Raw genomic sequence first — 23779 nt, forward strand, 5'->3', positions numbered from 1 at the left:
AAAGAAAAAGAGTAGCGTGTAATATTCTAAACAATAGAAGAATGTTAATGTCAGCAGTCAATATTCCAACATTGTGAAGCTGAGCTATGGTAAAAAACATATTCAGCTTTGAAGGCTTTATGAGAGCGATGTAATTATCAAAATCAGAAAAACTTTATGAATTCCCAAGGGGAAATAAAAATGTTCAGCACTGTTATAAACATGAAAATATTAAATGTAATAATATATTATATTAATGCTATAATAAAGATGTACGTTTGGGGATGTGTAATATTGTGTGTATGAACATCCTGAATGTGTTCATGCTAGAATAGTTTTAATTAGTAGAGAGTGAAAACATGAGGCAGTAATGAAAATAATGGTTTGTTTTAAGCCTGTTTATGAATAATTAAAGGTAATTAAAATACCAAAATGGAGCTTACATCCTCAGTGAGCTGAACTCCAGCAGTAAAGATGAGAGAAATAATGTGGAAAGGTCAGAAGTCAAATGTTTCTTCAGGTAAAACATGGATCCTCTGCTGCCACCCAGCGGCCGTTGGAAAAAATGCATACCTACTGAAACCCACTACTACCGACCACGCAGTCTAATAGTTTATATATCAATGATGAAATATTAACATTGCAACACGTGCCAATACGGCCTTTTTAGTTTACTTAATTGCAATTTTAAATTTTGCGCGAAATATCCTGTTGATGATGCGTATGATGACGAGTGCGTGTGACGTTACGGATTGTAGCGGACATGTTGTTCCAGCCCCGAAACCAGCTATAAGTCGTCTGCTTTAATCGCATAATTACACAGTATTCTGGACATCTGTGTTGCTGAATCTTTTGCAATTTGTTCAATTAATAATGCAGACGTCAAAGGAGAAAATGTAGGTGGGAAGCGGTGTATTGCGGCTGCCTTTAGTAGGACAAACACAGCAGGTGCTTCCTTGTTTCCTTGTTTACATTCCCGAAAGATGACGGTGAAGCTTTACTTTGGAACAGAGCGGTCAAGCGAACATGGTTCCCTAACTCATGTCAACCGGCAGGTTTCGGTGAGAAAATTGTGGTAATTGGTCGGCTCTTACCGTAGACATGAGCGGAGCTTGCGTCGTTCATCGTGCACCTGTCAAAGAGGCAGCTGCAGACTCTCTTGCCTCCTCCGACTGGCCGCCCCCGAACGTGGGATGCTTTGCTTTGCCTCGTCGAGAAACGTGGCTTCCCTCAGAGACATTGGCGGTCACCACACCCGTGGCCACACCCCTCTGACTTTCAGGTACGACCATATAATCTCACTAAAACACTACTAACACAATAAGCAGATAAGGGGTTTTCCAGAATTATCCTAGTAAATGTGTCTAATAACATCTGAATCGCTCCCACTGCCCTCGTCTTTTTTTTTCCTCTAGTCCTTCACTCTCACTTTCCTCATCCACGTAGTATGACACATAGAATGGACCTGCTATCCCTGTTTAAATAAGAAAATCTCATTTCAGTAGGCCTTTAAATTTGCTTTTTACTTTCTGTCCTGTTTGTGTCCAAGTCTGCAGTGTGGGTCATAGGGCAGAAGGTGGACATTCTGTATATATATATATATATATATATATATATGAAATATACTGTATTTCCTTGAATGGCCGCCAGGCATGTAATATGCGCCTGCCTGCCTTGAATTACTGCAGGGTCAAACCCGCTCCCTAAATTTATAAGCGCGTGCTTACTTTTACTGCCAGGTCAAATTCATGACATCACGAGTGACACTTCCCATGTCGTCATTTCCAAAATGGCGGAGGAGGTATTTTTTGCTTTTACTATGTGTAAACCAGGGGTCTTGTTCCACAGCCATACAGATCACACTGATGGTTGTGATATAAAACAACTTTAACACTCTTACTAATATGCGCCACACACTGTGAACCCACACCAAACAAGAATAACAAACACATTTCTGGAGAACATCGGCTCTGTAACACATTATAAACACTTGCCCAGAATGCAATGCATCCATGACTCATACCGGCTATATTATACACCCCGCTAGCACCAAACCCTCACATTCAGTGTTTGAATGTGAGTGTGAATGTTGTCTGTCTATCTGTGTTGGCCCTGCGATGAGGGGCGACTTGTCCAGGGTGTACCCCGCCTTCCGCCCGATTGTAGCTGAGATAGGCGCCATCGCCCCCTGCAACCCCAAAAAAGGGAATAAGCAGTAGAAAATGGATGGATGGAGATATATATATATATATATATATATATATATATATATATATATATATGTGTGTGTGTGTATACAGTATATGCTCTATATTGCCAAAAGTATTTGGCCACCTGCCTTTACTCACATATGAACTTGAAGTGCCATCCCAAGGAATTCTCCAACATGTTTTGGTATCCTGGGCCATTCAAAGTTCCTTTCACTGGAACTAAGGGGCAAAGCCCAACTCCTGAAAAAATAAATAAATAAATATATATATATATATATATATATATATATATATATATATATATATATATATATATATATATATATATATATATATATATATATATATTAGAATATTTGGGTACATCATGATTTGATTACAAATAAAATATTGATGCTTGTTCAATTTGTGTGCAGTATATTAAAGCCATTTTTAATATTTAACATTTATTTAATTAAATATTTATTTTTGTCTAACTGAATGAACATTATTTGCTTACAATTGTGCAAAAAGTGGATTCGTAATAACAAGCATCAGTTGATTTAATTTCCATATGTCTGCCCAAATGCAGCTGAGATAGACTCAAGCACCCCCCTGCAACCCCAAAGGGGACAAGCGGTAGAAACATGGATGGAAGTTATCAAGGTAATAGAAGTGCGTGCAAACAACATCATTTGTGTTTATTGCTAATAAAGTTAGCACCAACACATACAGATGCAATGAATGTGTAATAAATTATGTTGAACTGTCATAATAATCCATCCATTTTCTACCGCTTATTCCCTTTCGGGGTCGCAGGGGGCGCTGGCGCCTATCTCAGCTACAATCGGGCGGAAGGCAGGGTACACCCTGGACAAGTCGCCACCTCATCGCAGGGCCAACACAGATAGACAGACAACATTCACACTCACATTAGGGCCAATTTAGTGTTGCCAATCAACCTATCCCCAGGTGCATGTCTTTGGAAGTGGGAGGAAGCCGGAGTACCCGGAGGGAACCCACGCATTCACGGGGAGAACATGCAAACTCCACACAGAAAGATCCCGAGCCTGGATTTGAACCCAGGACTGCAGGAACTTCGTATTGTGAGGCAGACGCACTAACCCTTCTGCCACCGTGAAGCCCTGTCATAATAATAATAAAAGTAATTTTAATAATTGTATTTTTATCCTGTAAAGCGTCTTTGAGTAGACTGAAAAGGGCTTCTCCAAATAAAATGTATCATTATTATTATTATACCATTTGACTTAGTCCAGACTTAAATTACGAGACGTTCGTTCCTTTCTAGTAACACATATTTAATTATGTTAAGCGTGACTGTAATATACAACCAAAAAAGAGTTAAAGTATTAAATAAGTCAATATACTTCTCACAGAGAACATATAAAATACACTCCTAAAAAAAACACGCTAGCATTTGCTACAAAGGCCTGCTAGCGGGCTAATGCTAGCACGTTAGCTTCGAACAACATATCAGGTAAATAAGATAAATAATATAAAAAATATATAATTGATATTAACTCATAAACCGCGTGTACACGAGAGGAGTGGAATATATTCTTCCTATTGTCACACCAGCAACTCTTAAATGGGACTTTTATTGTTGTTCTGTGGCCGGGCGGAGGAAATGTGCACCACTCACTATTGTCCCAGTGAAACACGTGTTCGGCCAACATTTGTTCTGCGATTGAGAGCACCTCGATGACGTCACACAGGAGGAAGCACAAAACAAGATGGCGTCTGGCGGAGAATACGTTGTTTTGGTTATTATAGTTTCTAGGTCTTAATTACAACGTTCAATCTGCGGTAACAATTTTACTTATAGGCACGATTTGAAAATACACATGAGAATACACACTGGAGAAAAACCATTTTCCTGCTCAGAATGTGGTAGAGGTTTTGTACGAAGAAGCACTTTGAAAGTACACATGAGAACACACAAGGAAGAAAATCATTTTTCTTGTTCAATCTACGGGAAAGATTTTGTAAGAAGTCAGTGTTTAAAAGTACACATGAGAACACACACTGGAGTAAAAACGTTTTCTTGGTCAGAATGTGGTAAAGCTTTTGCACGAAGAAGCACTTTGAAAGTACACATGAGAACACACACTGGAGAAAAACCTTAAAGGGGAACATTATCACAATTTCAGAATGGTTAAAACCAATAAAAATCATCAGTTCCCAGTGGCTTATTTTATTTTTCGAAGTTTTAAAAAAAATGTTAAGCATCATGGAATATCCCGAAAAAAGGCTTTAAAGTGCCCGATTTTCGCTATCTGTAAATCCACCCGTCCATTTTCCTGTGACGTCATCTAGCGATGCCAATACAAACAACATGGCGGATAGCACAGCAAGATATAGCGACATTAGCTCGGCTTCAGACTCGGATTTCAGCGGCTTAAGCGATTCAACAGATTACGCATGTATTGAAATGGATGGTTGGAGTGTGGGGGCAGATAGTGAAAACGAAATTGAAGAAGAAACTGAAGCTATTGGGCGAATAGTTATTGAAGCTATTCGGCGATCGCATTCTAACCAACGATTGCATCTTTTGACCACTGGAGCAATTTAAATCCGTTGATTGGTAAGTGTTTGTTTGGCATTAAATGTGGGTGGAGGGAAAGGCTGGATGCAAATATAGCTACAAATGTACATACAGCTACCCTAAATAGCATGTTAGCATCGATTAGCTTGCAGTCATGCCGTGAACAAATATGTCTGATTAGCACATAATTCAATAACATCAACAAAACTCACCTTTGTGATTTCGTTGACTTTATCGTTGGAAATGCATCTGCTTTGAGTGTCGCAGGATATCCACATGTTTCTCTGTGCCATGTCTGTCGTAGCATCGCGGTACATACAGCTAGCCTAAATATCATATTAGCATCGATTAGCATGCCGTGCTAATCGATGCACACTCTACATAAATCAACTTGAATCCGTCCCTGATCGTGTTGTTACACCTTCCGACAACACACCGACGCGGCATGATGTCTCCAAGGTACGGAAAACAGTCGAAAGAATGGAAAATAACACCTGATTTCACTCCGTGTTTGTAATGTGTTTGAGAAAATGGCGGATTGATTACCTATGTGACGTCACGTTGTGACGTCATCGCTCCGAGAGCGAATAATAGAAAGGCGTTTAATTCGCCAAAATTCACCCATTTAGAGTTCGGAAATCGGTTAAAAAAATATATGGTCTTTTTTCTGCACCATCAAGGTATATATTGACGCTTACATAGGTGTGGTGATGATGTTCCCCTTCAAACAAGTTCAGTATGTTGTAAAACTTTTATACAAAGTCCATATTTTGAAAAGACACATGACAACACACACTGGTTAGAAAGTGTTGAGTTGCAGTGTGTGTGGTGAAAGATTCTCTTCTAAGTACCAGTGTAAGAAACACAAGTGTGCTGGTGAGAACAGCAGCAGCAAATGAAACTGCAGGATTTGAAATAAACTGTCAAAACTTTAACTTTGACCTTCTAACAACATCAGCACATAGATTCTAACATTTACTGATTAGATATTTTAGATTATTGTTTTTTTTCAGTCAAGTACATGTTTTAATATACGACATTGTCTACTTTTATTAAAAAATGAACACAACACATTGACTGTAAAGATGAGAATAAACAGGACAAAACATGTTGCAAATACTTTTTATGTGTAAAGAGATATTCAGAAATCATTTTTAATTATTTATGATGTTATAGATGAACTCCTTTATATGATGTACATATTTGTTTTACATTTTTTCATACATTTGCGTTTGAGTACACATAAATCCCTCTTAGTTCATATTTACTGGTTCACATCTGAAACATCTTCTGGACCACTTCTGGAAGCATATTATTTTTTACTTTGTACATCATTTGAGCAGTTGTATTTTGTACAAGATCATTTACTTTCAAAATGTGTGACTCTATGAATAATTTGCTGGGTCTCAAAAATCCATTCCTTTAATTACCTTTATTACTCTCTTTTGTAATGTGAATGTTGTTTTATATGTATATGCCCTTTATGCAATATGTAGATTAGAGAAAATGGCAACATTATATGTGGAAGGTTATAAAAGATAATTTTGTTTTTAATAATCTACATTTTTTATTAAAAAACTACACATGACAATTGTTTTTTGAAGTTGTTCATGTTTGTTTCCCTCTTTTAGAATCCTCAAACATTATCAATTACAGAAAACTTGAGAACGTTTTGAATGTTAGGGAAAAGTCAATAATGTACGTCCATCCATTTTTTTCTACCACTTGTCCCTTTCATTTTATGTGTACAGCCTTTAATCACAAACTTGTCCGCCAAAGGGTGTTGCGTTTTGGAGAAACTCCTGTCAGAGTGCTGTTAAACACAATAAAGAGGAACCCAATAATGTGCAGGACGTTGAGTAAAATGCTTCTTTTACTCCGAAAATCTACTCACAAAAACAATCCAAACTGGAGGTAACAAAAAGCGATGGTGCGAAAGAGAAAAAAAAATGTGCAAAAAACAAAAGCTACTTACATACAAAAATAAACTCAACTTGGTTTGGAGTTACAAGACGTGCACACTACAAAACAACACCAAGATGGATGGCACTGGGAATGGCCAAGGTAGCAAAATACTCAAAGCATGGAATCAACTGACATAGAGTGGAATCGCCGAGTGCCATCCAGCTGTCACGTGCTGCTTAAGTAGCACCAGGGTCAATTGGAAGCAGCTGTGCACGTCCCATAACTCCGCCCACAAGGGCAACACAGGGACTCTAGGAGGAAGGAGAAATGTAAGAACAAGGTCAACTGCACCAAAAGAGGAAAACTGACAATACAAACCACAAGGTGGCAGCAGGCGGTGACAACTTCCCTCAAATTAATTTGGGAATAAATAGACTGAGCATAAGAGATAAATCATCACAAATGAAGTGAAATCATTCAAAAAGTTTACCTTTGTAACTCACTTCTATCCAAATTTGTTGAGTAAATGTGATCTCATTGTTATTAATGCTGTTTCTGTGTATCAAGAGCGAGGCTTGCTGTTGTTGTTTTGCGCCTCCAACAGGTTATATACGGTAGTGCAGGCTCGCCTGTGTTATCATCACGTGATCTCTTCCGGTTCACTTCGCGCGAGAGAATATGAGAGACTCACAGAAAGAAGCGCGATGAAGTTGTGTTCTATTTTCCACAGTTACCAATGTTTTGTTTCCCGGTGCTGTGAGGCATTGTACTGAACCATCCTTAAAATAAACCATCATCTTTCTTTTATATACAACTGGAGTATTCATTGAAGATGAGTGAAGAAAGAAGAAACCTAACAGGTTATGGGCCCAGACATGCAACGGGAGGAAGATGGCAGCGCCTGGTCTTCGATGGAGACGAGGACAACCACAAACTTTGGGAAGTAAAATTTCTTGGTCCCATGAGACTTGAACGTTTAAAGGACAGAATACTTTCCTCTGGTGAAGTGGACCCAGAGAAGAATGCAGACTGCTTTGCAGAGCTAATCCAGTCTCTAGACGACAAAAGTCTGTCGTTGGTGATGCGAGACGCTGCCGACGATGGTTGCAAAGCACTACAAATTTTACGGCGCCATTATGCCAGTGATGGTAAGCCAAGAATTATTTCCCTGTACTACGAATTGTGTTCCCTGAAGAAAGTTTCAGAAGAAACTATTACAGACTACATCATTAGAGTCGAAAAGATAGTGACTGCTTTAAGAAATACAAAGCAAGTAATAAGCGATGAGTTGAGCATTGCTATGGTTCTGCGGGGCTTACCGGAACCATACAAACCATTCGTCATTCACATGACACAGAGCAACAATGAAGTGACTTTTGTGGAGTTCAAGAGCAAACTACGAAGCTACGAAGAGACGGAGAAATTTGAACACAAACCAAAATCAGATAACGTAATGAAAGTGGACATAGTGTCAGCGACCTGTTATGGATGTGGGAATCAGCGGACATTTTGCGAGAAATTGTCCCCACAAAACAACACCAAAGTGGTGCAACTACCACAGAAGCACAACACATACAGACGAGACGTGCAGAAGAAAAACCAAGCCTGACTCTGCTAAACAAACTATGGAGAATGAAGAAGATTCAAAGGAAAGTGGCATCTCCTTTGTGTTCCAAGCCAGTCATTTGGTGCTTCCAGACGGCATCAAACAAAATGGACTGATGGTGGACTGTGGGGCGACGTCACACATAATCACTGAGAAGAGCAAATTTACACGATTTGATGAGACTTTTAACCCAAACAAAAACTACATGAAGTTGGCTGATGGAACAAGGAAGAACAACGTGGCGCTGAAGAGAGGCGATGCAGTGGTTCTTCTACGCAACACGGAGGGGAAAAGTGTCCCCATCACACTGAAGAACGCCTTGTTCATCCCAATCTACCAACAAGACTTCATGTCGGTGAAAGCAGCCACGACTGTTGGAGCTCAAGTGATCTTCAAAGAAGGACAAAACCGGCTCATCACGAAAGAAGGAAACACCTTCAAGTTAGAAGTACACGAGAGACTGTACTACCTCAAAACGGTAAACCATCAAAAACCATACGATGACTCTGTGCATGACATGATGTCAAAAGACAAAGTGAATCTATGTTGTGATATGAAAACATGGCACGAGATCTTGGGGCACTGCAATGTGAATGATGTTTTGAAGCTTCAAAATGTTGTGACAGGCATGACAGTTACAGGAGATGCAAAGATAGAATGTGACATTTGTACACAAGGAAAATTCACTAACACTAGGAACAAATTACCCAATGTCAAAGCTAGTGCACCCCTAGAGCTGATGCACACTGACTTGGCCGGCCCCATTGACCCCATTGGATTAGATGGGCATAAATATTCAGTCTCATTTACTGATGATTATTCAAGGGCAGTATTTGTTTACTTCTTGAAGAATAAGAGTGAAACTACCCTTGCGACAGAGAAGTTCATTGGAGACGTTTCCCCATATGGCAACGTAAAATGTATGCGCTCAGATAATGGAACTGAGTTCACTGGAAACGATTTTCGAACACTTTTGAGGGAGAAAGGTATCAGACATGAAACCTCGTCACCTTATTCTCCTCATCAAAACGGTACCGCTGAAACACATTGGCGAACACTGTTTGAAATGGCAAGGTGTATGCTACTAGAAAAAGAGTTCCCAAAAACGTTATGGCCTTATGCTGTTCAAAGTGCCGCCCATATTCGGAACAGATGTTACAATGACAGAACAAAGAACACACCATATTTCATGCCAACTGGAAAGAAGCCCAACATTTCAAAAATGTGGGTGTTTGGCTCGGAGTGTTACGCATACACTCACACTCACAAGAAACCTGAACCAAGGTGTGAGAAAGGAGTATTTGTGGGCTATAGTAAAATTAGTCCAGCATACTTGGTCTACGATCCGCAGTCAAGAAAAGTGTCAAAACACAGACTGGTAAAATTCACCAAAAAGAACACTGCAGAAAAAGACACACAAACAAATGCGTATGACTTGAACATCCCAGATTGCGAAAGCAATGAAACCAAACTACCTGACACTGTGTCAGAAAAATCAGGGAGCTTCAAAAGTCAAACTGTACCTCAAAACAATGTTGACAACCAAACACAAACTCTCGAAGTAGAGGAAGAGGTGGTGTTAGATGATCCCACAACTAACATAGAGACTAGGATAGAACAAAGTGGTCGTTACCCAAAGAGAGAGATAATTGTTCCTCCAAAATACTTAGAGGAATATGTAACAAATATTGATGATATCAATGAAAGCCATGACGTTATTGATCACTGTTGCAGGGCAGTGTGTGGAGTCCCACAGACGTATAAAGACACCCTGATGTCATCAGAGGCAGCCAGCTGGGAAAAAGCCATGAAAGACGAGTTAGCATCTCTCAAAGAAAATTACACATTTGAACTAACAACATTACCAAAAGGGAAAAATGCAGTAGGCGGAAAGTGGGTTTATGCCCTCAAAGAAAACACAGAGAAAGCACAGCTTTTCAAAGCTAGATACGTTGCCAAAGGATACAGTCAGACTGAAGGTACAGATCAGGGGTGCCCATTACGTCGATCGCGATCGACTGGTCGATCTCGGAGGGTGTGTCAGTCGATCTCAAGCCAGGCATTAAAAAATATACATAAAAATGAGCAATCATCGATCATACCAAGACTTCACTTTCGTTAGTTGTTTGACATTCTCGGCACCCGAGGATCTTGTGAGATGACGCTGGCTGCTGCAAGCTCATATTTAAGAAAAATATCACTAACAGGGCGGACGCAGAGAAACACATTTTATTTCTAGAGACTCCGTACCTACTGTCAAAACTCTAAATACCGACTGCACAGTTCCTGTCTTCACCATAAAAGACCTGTCTCAGAAACCTAGCGTGCACAAGCTAGCAAGCTACGGAGTTTGATGCCAATGTATTTCTCCCCCGCCCTCAGCGACCGCTTTCTCACTTGCTTGCCCACCCGCACTCTCACTGACGTCACTCACCTGCTGCCAGACATTAAAGGGCCACACACATATGCTACTCTCATAACAAAGTGTTTAAAAACGAGTATGCAAGTTGGACAAATGAGATGCCAAGTCCAACCACTTTCATGTGGTATTGGACAGAAAGGAGGACTTTTTTTTTCCTCCATTTGAAAATGCGGACGTTATCAGCACCACTGTCTAATTCCAATCAATGCAAGTCATCAGAATCAAATACACCAACTTATATTCTTGTCTTCATGAAAGAAAGGAATCTATGTGTGTTAAACATGCTTGTATTATCATTAAACACCATTAACTTGTTAACAAAAATGTCTCTTTCATAAAAAAATAAATATAAATTATAAATAGGAATGAGGTAGATCTCCTCGACTTGGTCAATTGAAAAGTAGCTCGCCTGCGGAAAAAGTGTGAGCGCCCCTGGTATAGATTATCAAGAAACATTTGCACCAACCGCAGTCATCACTTCTGTGCGTGCATTGATGCAAATAGCTGCCCAAAATTACCTCACCGTCCACCAGATGGATGTTAAAACGACATATTTACATGCCCCCATTGATGAAGAGATATACCTACAACAACCAGAAGGTTTTCAGAAAACATCGGACACAGGTGAAAAACTAGTATTTAGGTTGAAGAAATTAATCTATGGCCTAAAACAATCAGGAAGAAATTGGTACAAACTTCTAAATGACATTTAGAGCAAAACAATTTCAAAAGAAACCTATCTGATCATTGTGTCTACCGAAAACAAACAGAAAATGAAACAGTCATTGTCATCATATGGGTGGACGACCTGATCATTGCTGCAAGTAGCAAAGAAGCACATGAGCAATTCAAAAACATAATGAAAGTCAAATTCAACATGAAAGACTTCGGTAAGATATCTTATTTCCTGGGTATTCATTTTGAACAGAAACCGAAAGAAATCAAAATGGATCAAAAGATGTACATACAAAAGAAGCTTGAAAGGTTTGGCATGTCAGAATGCAAACCTAGAAGCACTCCTGAACAGAAAGTAGAACTGAACAAAAATCCAGTTAATAGACAGAGGTCCAACATACTGATGTCAAATATCATTTCATTCGTGAGGCACTCACTGAAGGGAAAATGTCATTGGTCTACTGTCCTACAGAAGACATGGTTGCAGACATCATAACCAAACCTACTACAAGAGTCAAGATTGACAAATTCAAATTTTTGGGGGGGAAACTAATGTGTTTCACTGTTTCATGGTCATGAGATCAAGGGGGGGTGTTGAGTAAATGTGATCTCATTGTTATTAATGCTGTTTCTGTGAATCAAGAGCGAGGCTTGCTGTTGTTGTTTTGCGCCTCCAACAGGTTATATACGGTAGTGCAGACTCGCCTGTGTTATCATCACGTGATCTCTTCCGGTTCACTTCGCGCGAGAGAATATGAGAGACTCACAGAAAGAAGCGCGATGAAGTTGTGTTCTATTTTCCACAGTTACCGATGATTTGTTTCCCGGTGCTGTGAGGCATTGTACTGAACCATCCTTAAAATAAACCATCATCTTTCTTTTATATACAACTGGAGTATTCATTGAAGATGAGTGAAGAAAGAAGAAACCTAACAAAATTCATCCAGGATGTTTCTCCAGAATGTTCCATTGGAGAATGCTGTCAAACTGTTATGTCTACTAGGAAAATGTAAACCAAATATTTTTTGTTAAATTCTGTCATTATATGTGTGTGTGTGTGTGTGTGTGTGTGTATTTATATATTGTACATTGTAAAACACATTATAAAAACGATTAACATCCATCCATCCATCCATCCATTTCCTACCGCTTATTCCCTTTCGGAGTCGCGGGGGGCGCAGGTGCCTATCTCAGCTACAATCGGGCGGAAGGCGGCGTACACCCTGGACAAGTCGCCACCTCATCGCAGGGCCAACACAGATAGACAGACAACATTCACACTCACATTCACACACTAGGGCCAGTTTAGTGTTGCCAATCAACCTATCCCCAGGTGCATGTCTTTGGAAGTGGGAGGAAGCCGGAGTACCCGGAGGGAACCCACGCATTCACGGGGAGAACATGCAAACTCCACACAGAAAGATCCCGAGCCTGGATTTGAACCCAGGACTGCAGGACCTTCGTATTGTGAGGCAGACGCACTAACCCCTCTGCCACCGTGAAGCCCCAACTCATATAATAACTTGTTATTTTAAATACATGTAAACTTACAGAATGCCTCTGGACAATTCTCAAGCATGTTTGTCATTTTTGGGTCCTGTAGATGTCTGTGAAGAACAACTTCTGCCTGAAAAATAGGAGTGTAGCTTCAGGATGGTGAAGGAGGATCCATCAAAGAAGAAGACCATGCGCCACAGACCTTTGGCTTCTTCTCTTACTCTTTGACACAGACCCTTTCCTGTAAAAAGGAAGAGGAAGACTCACTGATGTCCCACATCAAAGAGGAATCGATGGAACACAACTTCAGTCAGGAAGGAGATAATCTTGAAAGACTGGTGGAATTCTCAGTGACTGGTGTCCCTGTGAAGACTGAAGGTAATGAGGTCAAAGGTGAAAGTGAGGAGAGTGGAGGGGGGGAGCCTCCAAGCAGCAGCTCAACACAACACATGACAACAGAAGCTGATGGAGACCACTGTGGAGGATCACAAGCAGACAAGCTCTTAGCTCCACTATCAGATAGTGAGGACACAACGTCACACTCTCCTGACACTGATGATGAAGACTCTAAAGATGATAAGACATGTCACACTGACAACACTCACTTCACATGTTCTCACTGTGACAAAACTTTTAAATACCATTGTCATCTGATAACACACATGAGAAAACACACTGGAGAAAAACATTTTACTTGCTCAGTATGTGGTAAAGGTTTTGGAGAAAGTAAGAGTTTAAAAAAACACACAGTATTACACACTGGTGTAAAATCTTTTATTTGTTCATTATGTAGTAAAGGTTTTGTACAAAGTTGCAATTTGAAAGTACACATGAGAACACACACTGGTGAAAAACCTTTTATCGGTTCAATCTGTGGTAAAGGTTTTGTACAAAGTAACAATTTGAATGTACACATGACAACACACTGGTGAAAAAACGGTTTCCTGTTCAACCTGTGGTAAAGGTTTTACACAAAGTCAATATTTGAAAGTACACATGAAAAAACACTGGTGAAAAAAATTATTCCTGTTCAACCTGTGGTAAAGGTTTCACACATGGTCACCATTTGACAGTACACACGAGAATGCATACTGGCGAAAAACCTTTTTCCTGTTCAATCTGTGGTAAAGGTTTTACAGAAAGTCAACATTTGAAAAGACACATGAGAACACACACTGGTAAAAAATCCCATTCCTGTTCAATTTGTAGTAAAAGTTTTGTAGGACGTATACAAGAGAACACACACTGGTGAAAAACAGTTTTCCTGTTCAATCTGTGATAAAAGTTTTAGAGAAAGTCACAATTTGAAAAGACACATGAGAACACACACTGGTGAAAAATCACATTCCTGTTCAATCTGCAACAGAAGCTTTGGTGAACGATCAAACCTTGTAAGACACATGAGAAGACACACTGGAGAGAAAGTGTTGAGTTGCAGTGTGTGTGGTGAAAGATTCTCTTATAAGTACCAGTGTAAGAAACACAAGTGTGCTGGTGAGAACAGCAGCAGCAAATGAAACTGCAGGATTTTAAATTAAACTGTCAAGACTTTAATTTTGACTTTCTAACAACATCAGCACATATAACATGTGTGACATTGTTGTGCTTTTGCCAGTCACGTACATGCATTAATATGCAACACTGTGTACTTTTATTAAAAAGTGAGCAAAACAATTTGAAATTTGAAAAGGTGAGAATAAATACATATATATATATATATATATATATATATATATATATATATATATATATATATACACACACATATATATATATATTCTTCATACAATTTCAGACTTATTTATAATAATGTTTTTTTATAGGTGTTTGAAATATTGAAGTATTCCATATTTTTTTCAAATTGTAATAATCTCTTAGATTAGCACCTTTATATGATATACATATGTACTGGTTCACATCTGAAACATCTTCTGGACCACTTCAGAAAGCATATTATTATTTAATTTATAAATCATTGAAACCGTTGTCTTTCATACGATGTTAAAATGTGTGACTTTATGAATTATTTGTTGGGTCTCTATAATCCATTTTATTATTTATTTTTATTACTCTCTTTTGTAATATGATGATTGTGTTGTGATTGTTTTATTTGTATGTCTCCAGACCTTTATGCAATATAAATGTGAGAGAAAATGGCTGAATTGTTTGTGGAAGGATCGTTTTGTTTTTACAAACTTACGTTTGTGGATAAAACCAAAACCTTCAATATTGTGTTTTAAAAATGTTTTATGTTTAACATCCCCCAAAAATATCAATTTCAGAAAACAAGTGTGGAGTGTCATGCAAAAGCCAATATATCACATCATCCCACAGAGATTTACTTTGCATACATCCATAAAACAAATTGTTCATTTTGTTTCCCTATCATAGAACGAACAAGTGATGTCTTCAATCGCAAAAAAAAAACATCTTAAAAATTATTTTAAGTGGTCTATTCCGTCTTTTTTTTTTAAAATAAACTCCTTTGCTTTTGGAAAAATGGGCACTTTCACGTTATTTGTATTTTTGTTTTGTTTTTGTTTGTTTGTTCTTTTGTTCCAGAGAAAACACAGCAAAAATTAAATAGTCAATAATTGTCTAATTTCAGAATTTCAAATCTGTAATATTGTGTCTATCCACACAAAAGCCAAGAAAGTTTAGAAAAGAGTTCTGAAATACATTACATGCTGTACATAGAATATTTTGAATGAAAGCCTTTATAATTCATTTAAATATTTTTGTCCATTTGTAGGCTGTACTTATCCATCCATCCATCCATCAATCCATCCATTTTTCTACCGCTTATTCCCTTTGGGGCTGCGGGGGGGGCGGGGGGGGGGTTGCCTATCTCAGGTACAATTGGGCGGAAGGCGGTGTACACCCTGGACAAGTCGCCCCCTCATCACAGAGGTTGTACTTAATGAAATTATAATGCTTTTATCACTCAATAAGTGCATCAGCGACCAGATGCCTATTTCAAACCATTAGGGTTGCCAACACCCAGACTTTGAAATAAGGGACATCTCGTGAGCGGTCGGAACTTTTTTGGTGTCCCTTATAAAATTTGGGTTTCCCTTATTTCAGTCCAGGCCTGAAAAATGCTTTAAAAATGTCAACATGCTTAGAGAAATGAGCTTTACACCTCCACTAGACCAGTGGTTCTCAAATGGGGGTACATGTACCCCTGGGGGTACTTGAAGGTATGCCAAGGGGTACGTGAGATTTTTTTTTTTAATTCTAAAAATAGCAACAATTCCAAAATCCTTTATAAATATATTTATTGAATAATACTTCAACAAAATATGAATGTAAGTTTATAAACAGTGAAAAGAAATGCAACAATGCGATATTCAGTGTTGACAGCTAGATTTTTTTGTGGACATGTTCAATAAATATTAATGTTAAAGATTTATTTTTTGGTGAAGAAATGTTTAGAATTACAGTATTTCCTTGAATTGCCGCCGGGGCGCTAATTGATTTAAAACCTCTTCTCACTCCTGCGCTTACCAAAGGCATGCGGTAAAAGTAAGCATGCGCTAATTATTTTAAAACTTCTTCTCATACCAAAGGTATGCAGTAAAAATTGAGTGTGATGTAAGCTTGGACCTTAAATCCTACTGAATAGCTCTTAATCTTCTGCCCTTTATGCGATTTCAAATGACTGGTATTGAAATAACCCTCCTGCATTTTGAAAATGATGACAGGGGAATTGTCACTCGTGACGTCACTAGTTTGACCAGGCGGTAATTCAAGGCAGGCGCATACTATGTGCCCTACATCAATTCAAGGAAATACGGCAAGTTAATGAGTCCAGATGGATCTCTATTACAATCCCCAAAGAGGTCACTTAAAGTTGATGATTACTTCTATGTGTAGAAATCTTTATTTATAATTGAATCACTTGGTTATTTTTCAACAAGTTTTTAGTTATTTTTATATATTTTTTTCTAAATAGTTCCAGAAAGACCACTACATGAAAACAAATGTTCACAGGGGGTACATCACTGAAAAAAGGTTGAGAAGCACTGCACTAGACCACTGTTGCACTTACTGTAAGTCCTATTCATACCATAATCACAAGAAAATTGTATTCTTCAACCATACATTTATTTTTGTCAAAATGTGCAAAACAGAGGGGGGAAAAAACAATTGGGATGGGTGCTGGATCAAAAAAAGAACACTTACCAGAACAAGAAAGCAAGAAAGGTCCGGACACACCGCCACAGCAGTGTGAAAAAGAGCGCTTGCTCACAACGTCATACTTAAATAAAATAAATCCTGATCAATGTCAAATGTGCAAAACAGAAAATTTGCAGTTTCTTCAAAAACATTTGCCATTAAACAGCTGGCACACAAGGACCAACCAGAAAGGTTGATAATATGGATGTTAACAATGTCCTTGTGAATGTCCATATAAGACGGAAGTCAATGCCCGTAAATGTCCTTCATGGAGTGTTAGGGCCAGGGGACGTCCTGGTGACACTTCTGATTGCCATTAAAGAAAAGAAGAACGATAGGAAAAACGTATTAGGAGTATGCAAGAAGCACAGCCTGTTGTAAAAGTAAATAAATTTAAAAAACATTCAAACAAAACGAAACAGCAACAACAAAAAATAAATACTAAATATATATATATATATATATATATATATATATATTCTTTCTCCAGGGAAACTTTCTGCTGCTCTTCCTGCGGCCACAAAGAGCGGTCCTAGTGCCCTCCATGTATCCTAACCGCCATTGAACAAAAAAAAAAAAAAGACGAACGACGAAGCCAACTTTGAAGTGATCCATGGAAAGGTTGGTAGCGCGACCTCTTGTACTGTAGAATGTAGTATGGATCATAGGACAGGACGAAGAAGTCCCGTTAAGAAGCTGTGGAGGCCTAAGATGCTCTACTAGTCTGCTGGAAATCCAAAGAAGACGAAGGAGTAAAAAGCAAAATGGCGTTTGACGGAGAAGGCCTAAACGTGGCCACTGTCCATTATTGTTTCTCTATTTGTATTTAGTGCATACATGTACGCATATATGTCGTTTAGTAGATGAAACATTGTTAGTCATTGTTTGTATCCGGATACATTAGTCTGAGCGCACTTTATCGCCTCTTGTGCTAGTTAGCTTAGCTTGTTAGCTGCTAACAAAGAGACGCGGACGTTATCAACACATCGCTAAGTAGAGATCAAATGTGAGTGTAAAGTGTTGTGATTGTGTGAAAATGTGCGAAAGAACCATAGCAAAGTATGAGGAGGAAATTTGTCCAACAAAAGAAGAGAAGGAGCAACAACATCAACTACTGGACGCTGTTTTCAAGAAACATCAAATTGTGTTACACAAAACAGGTTTGTTTACTTCTTACTCTCACATCTTTAATAACTTTATATTTCAATCTTAACACTTTTCTTTAATAAGAAGATGATTTGTCCTGTGGGGATGATGCAATGCTTTGATTTAGATTCTTCATTCCAAAGACATGCACCTGGGGATAGGTTGATTGGCAACACTAAATTGGCCCTAGTGTGTGAATGTGAGTGTGAATGTTGTCTGTCTATCTGTGTTGGCCCTGCGATGAGGTGGCGACTTGTCCAGGGTGTACCCTGCCTTCCGCCCGATTGTAGCTGAGATAGCCGCCAGCGCCCCCCGCGACCCCGAAAGGGAATAAGCGGTAGAAAATGGATGGATGGATGGATGAAAACGAGACAGTTTGAGGTTGATGTTCCTCTCAGTTTGTAACAATGTGTGACTGATTGATTGAAGGAGTTATGAGAAGTTTCCATAGGAAAGGGTACACTTTCATCACGGTACACATTCACTGCTGCAAGAAAGCCTGAGATGGTTTCAGTTGAAATATATTTTAATTCACACATTGCTATGTAGAAAGTAGCTTTTCAATACAAATATACTGCAAGAAAATATAGTTCAAATAGGTAAAAGGCTTTGTATATTCCCAGTTACGAGTAGCCGCAATTTGTAATGACTTTCCTTTTTGATAGGGAGTTCCACATTTTGGTGATATAGAAGGCACACAAATTAGAACCTTTTTTGGAGTGAGGTCTGATTTTAATGTGATTTGTACAACTACCTTTGGTGTTGTAATGGTGAATATATTTTACATTTTTGAAATATTTGGTTGTTTTACTATACACACTTTTAACACAACACACAAAACAACACATTTAATGTCAGTGTGTTAACAGTGTCAGTCCAAAACCATTTCTATTCTCTATTATTTTTATTTAACATTTTACCCAACAGACCTCCAGCAGCCCCCTCACATTAAAGAGGAAGAGGTGGATCCACAGCCCCCCCACATTAAAGAGGAAGATGAGGAAGTGTGGATCACTCAGGAAGAAGAGTGTCTTCTAGGGCAGGAGGAGGCTGATCTCAGCAAGTTTCCATTGACTGTTGTCTCTGTGAAGACTGAAGAGCATGAAGACAAACCACCTGAGTCCTCACAGCTTCATCACAGTCCAAGTAAGCACAACATCCACATATCATTTTATTCTCAGGGCATTCAATCCATCAACACTCTCCCGTCCAAAGGCAAAACCTAGTAACTTACTTCTAGCTGATTTTGAGAAAACAAAAGAAAACCAATCTATCTTGATGCTGTCTTACAAAGATCTACAAAGTCATCAAACGTATAGATGTTTTCTTGAGCTTTCATTTTCTTGCCGATTGAGCCATGGATTGAATCTGCTCTCATGAACGTGTGCCCTTTCTCCAGATATTTTATCACAATCTCGGGTGGGCCCCATTCTGCGTTTGCACATTGGGCAAGAGCCGTGTACAGCATCCAGTTTTTATTTTGACCTCCACAGTTATCTGCCCAAAAGAGTATGCAAGGGGAAGAATCAAGAACAATACATTTAATGAAGGTGCTTGCAACGTCCTGGGCCAATCTTCCAAATATCCCCTCGTGCCATAATATCACATAATCAGGTTGACCGTCGGCCCCCATTCGTGCAAATGTCTCATTAAAGACAATAAGGCGACTGACAAAGAAGCTCCGATTGGTCACCTGAGATACTAGGTTTTTCTGTTGTATCTACACGGTTATGTGGTAGTTGCTAGGTCCTGCCAGGCGCGTAACAGCTTACTTACGGAACAAATTACAATATCGCATACACTAATGTAAAACATATCACCTAGGACAGGGGTAGGGAACCTATGGCTCTAGAGCCAGATGTGGCTCTTTTGATCTGGCTCTCAGATAAATCTTAGCTGACTTTGCTTAACACGGTAAGTAATGAATAATTCCGTTGGTGATCAAAGTGTCAAAAATAACGTTCATGCATTTTAATCCACCCATCCGGTTTCTACCGCACCTGTTCAAGAAGTCGCATTAATGGTAAGAAGTATATTATTTATTGTTGGTTAGCTTCAGAATAACAATGTTATTAAAAATAGTAACAGACTTATTATACACTAAAAATGTTAGTCTTACGTAAAAATGCACGCATTTAGTTGTATTCAATCTAAAAAAATATTTTATGGCTCTCACGGAAATACTTTTTAAAATATTTGGCTTGTATGGTTCTCTCAGCCAAAAATGTTCCCGACCCCTGACCTAGGAACTCCAAAATTATTATCAGCTCTGACCAAAATTGAGTTACTGGGCTTTGCCTTTGGACGGGAGAACTGGACTCTTCACTTTGTCTTAGAGCAGTGGTCCCCAACCTTTTTGTATCCGCGGACCGGTCAACGCTTAATTATTTGTCTCGCGGCCCGGGGGGGGGGGGATCCTTTTTTTTTTTTTTTTGTCATGAAAAAGGGACGTTTTTGTCATGAAAAAGGGAGGTTTTTGTGGTTGGTGCACTAATTGTAAGTGTATGTTGTGTTTTTTATGTTGATTTAATAAAAAATAAAAAAATATATATTTTTTTAATAAAAATGAATAAAAAATTATTCTGCGGCCCGGTACCAATCGTGGTTGGGGATCAGTGTCTTAGAAGACGTTTGTCCTCTCATCCAAGTAGGCTTCATCAGTTCATGCTCATAGACTTAAAGTCTTAAATCTAATCATTTGAATTTGGAGGGGAACTATACTTTTTTGGGGAATTTTTCTATCATTCACAATCATTATAAAGTACATGATAGTGGATATATTACAAAAAAATAAAAAAATAAATCACATTCTAACAAGGGCTGGGCGATATGGCCTTTTTTTTAATATGTCAATATTTTTAAGCCATGTCACAATACACGATATGTATCGCAATATTTTGCCTTAGCCTTGAATGAACACTTGATACATATAATCACAGCAGTATATGGGTTGTACTTGTATAGCGCTTTTCTACCTTCAAGGTACTCAAAGCGCTTTGACACTACTTCCACATTTACCCATTCACACACACATTCACACACTGATGGAGGGAGCTGCCATGCAAGGCACCAACCAGCACCCATCAGGAGCAAGGGTGAAGTGTCTTGCTCAGGACACAACGGACGTGACGAGGTTGGTTCTAGGTGGGATTTGACCCAGTGACCCTCGGGTTGCGCACGGCCACTCTCCCACTGCGCCACGCCGTCCCTATGTGTCTACATTCAAACATTCCTCTTCATACTGCATTATTATATGCTACATTTAAACTTTCATGCAGAGAGGGACACCGCAACTAAGTCAAATTAGCAAAACTGTATTTACTAAAGTTAATAAGCATTGGCACAAATATTCATATCATTTCCAAACAGAAAGTGCAAGATTGTCAGAGACATTTTAAAACAATCTCTTAGTGCACTTTTGTGCATGATGTCACTAAGTTGACACATCAAAACAACACTAAATTAAAGTTCACTTTTTGTACAGAACGCCACTACCAGTGCCTCCCTCGTGACATGTTCAAAGTTCTTCCTGAGGTGGGAATTGAAACTCTCTCTGACAGGAGACTCTGCCAGACGTTCCCAGCAAACCCTCACAATGCGTCTGGAACTGCCAGGTCTGTCCAGCATCCTCCCCCACCATCGCAGCCATCTCACCACCAAGTGGTGATCGGTAGAAAGCTCCGCCCCTCTCTTCACCCGAGTGTCTAAAACATGAGACCGCAAATCCGATGACACAACTACAAAGTCGATCATGGAACTGCGGCCTAGGGTGTCCTGGTGCCAAGTGCACATATGGACACCCTTATGTTTGAACATGGTGTTTGTTATGGACAATCTGTGACGAGCACCAAAGTCCAATACCAAAACACCACTCAGTCAGGACCCGTCCCCCCACCCGAAGGCGGAGGGAAGCTACCCTCTCGTCCACCAGCCAGGTTGAACTCCAGCTTGCAGGCTTTGAGCCGGGGGGCAACAAGAATTGCCAACCTAGCCCGTTGCCTCTCACTGCCGGCAACGCCAGAGTGGAAGAGAGTCCAGCCCCTCTCGAGAGAACTGGTTCCAGAGCCCTTGCTGTGCGTCGAAGTGAGTCCGACTATATCTAGCCAGAACTTCTCCACCTTGCGCACTAGCTTAGCTCCTTCCCCCCAAGCGATGATGTTCCTCGTCCCAAGAGCTAGCTTATGAAGCCGAGGATCAGACCGCCAAGTGCCCTGCCTTCGGCTTCCGCCCAGCTCGCATTGCACCCGACCTCTATGGCCCCTGCTATGGGTGGTGATCCCATTGGAGGGGGGACCCACGTTGCCTCTTTGGGCTCTGCCCGGCCGGGCCCTATGGGGAAAAGCCCGGCCACCAGGCGCTCGCCATCGTGTCCCACCCCCGGGCCTGGCTCCAGAGGGGGGCCCCGGTGACCCGCGTCCGGACGAGGGTAATCTGGGTCCTTCGTGTGTATTTTTCATAAAGGTCTTCGAGCTGCTCTTTGTCTGATCCCTCACCTAGGACCAGTTTGTCTTGGGAGATCCTACCAAGGGGGCATAAAGCCCCCAGATAACATAGCTCTTAGGATCATTGGGACACGCACACTCCTCTACCATTATAAGGTTGCAGTTCAGGGAGGAGTGTGTGTGTGTGTGTGTGTATATATATATATATATATATATATATATATATATATATATATATATATATATATATATATATATATATATATATATGTATATGTGTGTGTGTATATATATATATGTATGTATATATATATATATATATATATATATACACACACACATACATATGAAGAGTTCATACGCAAAAACCGATAAACGCCATTTTGATAAAGTTTAGCCCAGCTTCGGTAATATATAGTCCGCCACTTCTATTGTGGTATACCAAAATCAATTTGTTTGCAAATGCGGACAAAGGCCGCTTTTAACGTAATTTAGTTCAGCGATTTATTGCAAAGGCCGATAAGCGCCATGGATCATTTACCACAAAAGCCGATATATCCGTTTGCCCAACCAGCGCTGCAGTATGGGATCACGTGACAAACAAAATGGCGGCGCGCACGGACTCACTCAGTGTTGTTATCCACACATGAATAATTTGGAACCTAGTGTTTTCTGTTACAGCAATGGAGGCCAGCGCTGAAATGGATGAGCCAGTAGTTTTATCGACACAAGGGCGTAAAAAAAAGCGCATGCCAGAGGGGTCTGCACGAGCTTTGGCCAAAAAAGCTCGACACAGCGGCGACGGTAAACTCCAGACAATCGCATGTGCGCACAACAACAACGCTATGTGTGTCGCTTCTACCCTGTCTCCTGAGGATTTGGCGTATATGAAGGGACAGTTTTATTTGACTCAGGATAAAGTCAAACAGGATGCAACATTGCTGTCTTACATGGATGTACAAACTTGTAAACGAAGACGGACAAAGGTGACAGATACAGACAAACAAAAACAGCGAGAGGTGTCTGTTAAATACTACCTCCTAAAAGCCAGCAAAGAACGGATCAGCGTGTGCAAGGCTTCTTTCTTGAGTATATTGTGTAAGTATCTAACTAAAGGAAACTGAGTACATGATATGATTTACTCCCCTGCCCCCACCTTCTAAGCAGCATTTA

The 23779-nt window shown here is 39.7% G+C and overlaps 1 protein-coding gene and 1 long non-coding RNA gene across 6 annotated transcripts in view; one reads left to right on the forward strand and one right to left on the reverse strand.

Moving 5' to 3' along the window:
• Positions 1-23779, forward strand: part of LOC133545391 (gastrula zinc finger protein XlCGF57.1-like) — a 211375-nt gene that overhangs the window by 178298 nt on the left and 9298 nt on the right. Inside the window, exons 1-3 of one of the 5 annotated variants that reach the window (XM_061890925.1) lie at positions 17545-18178; positions 19092-19310; positions 21649-22789. The exons of 1 other annotated variant lie outside the window; for it this stretch is intronic. In XM_061890925.1, coding sequence (XP_061746909.1) covers positions 18055-18178; positions 19092-19310; positions 21649-21872 — 567 coding nt within the window. In that variant the 5' untranslated portion in view covers positions 17545-18054 and the 3' untranslated portion in view covers positions 21873-22789. Of the gene's footprint in view, positions 1-17540; positions 18179-19091; positions 19311-21648; positions 22790-23272; positions 23705-23779 lie in introns of those variants that run through there. 3 more of the 5 variants (XM_061890919.1, XM_061890920.1, XM_061890923.1) reach the window with 3 other exon arrangements.
• LOC133545195 (uncharacterized) lies at positions 1611-3806 on the reverse strand. The gene is made up of 3 exons (XR_009804750.1): positions 3711-3806; positions 2328-2429; positions 1611-2167 (listed from the first exon to the last, which is right to left on the reverse strand). It is a non-coding gene; the product is annotated as an uncharacterized LOC133545195 (long non-coding RNA).

This window comes from Nerophis ophidion, linkage group LG28, assembly GCF_033978795.1.
Source record: "Nerophis ophidion isolate RoL-2023_Sa linkage group LG28, RoL_Noph_v1.0, whole genome shotgun sequence".
Lineage (NCBI taxonomy): Eukaryota > Metazoa > Chordata > Actinopteri > Syngnathiformes > Syngnathidae > Nerophis > Nerophis ophidion.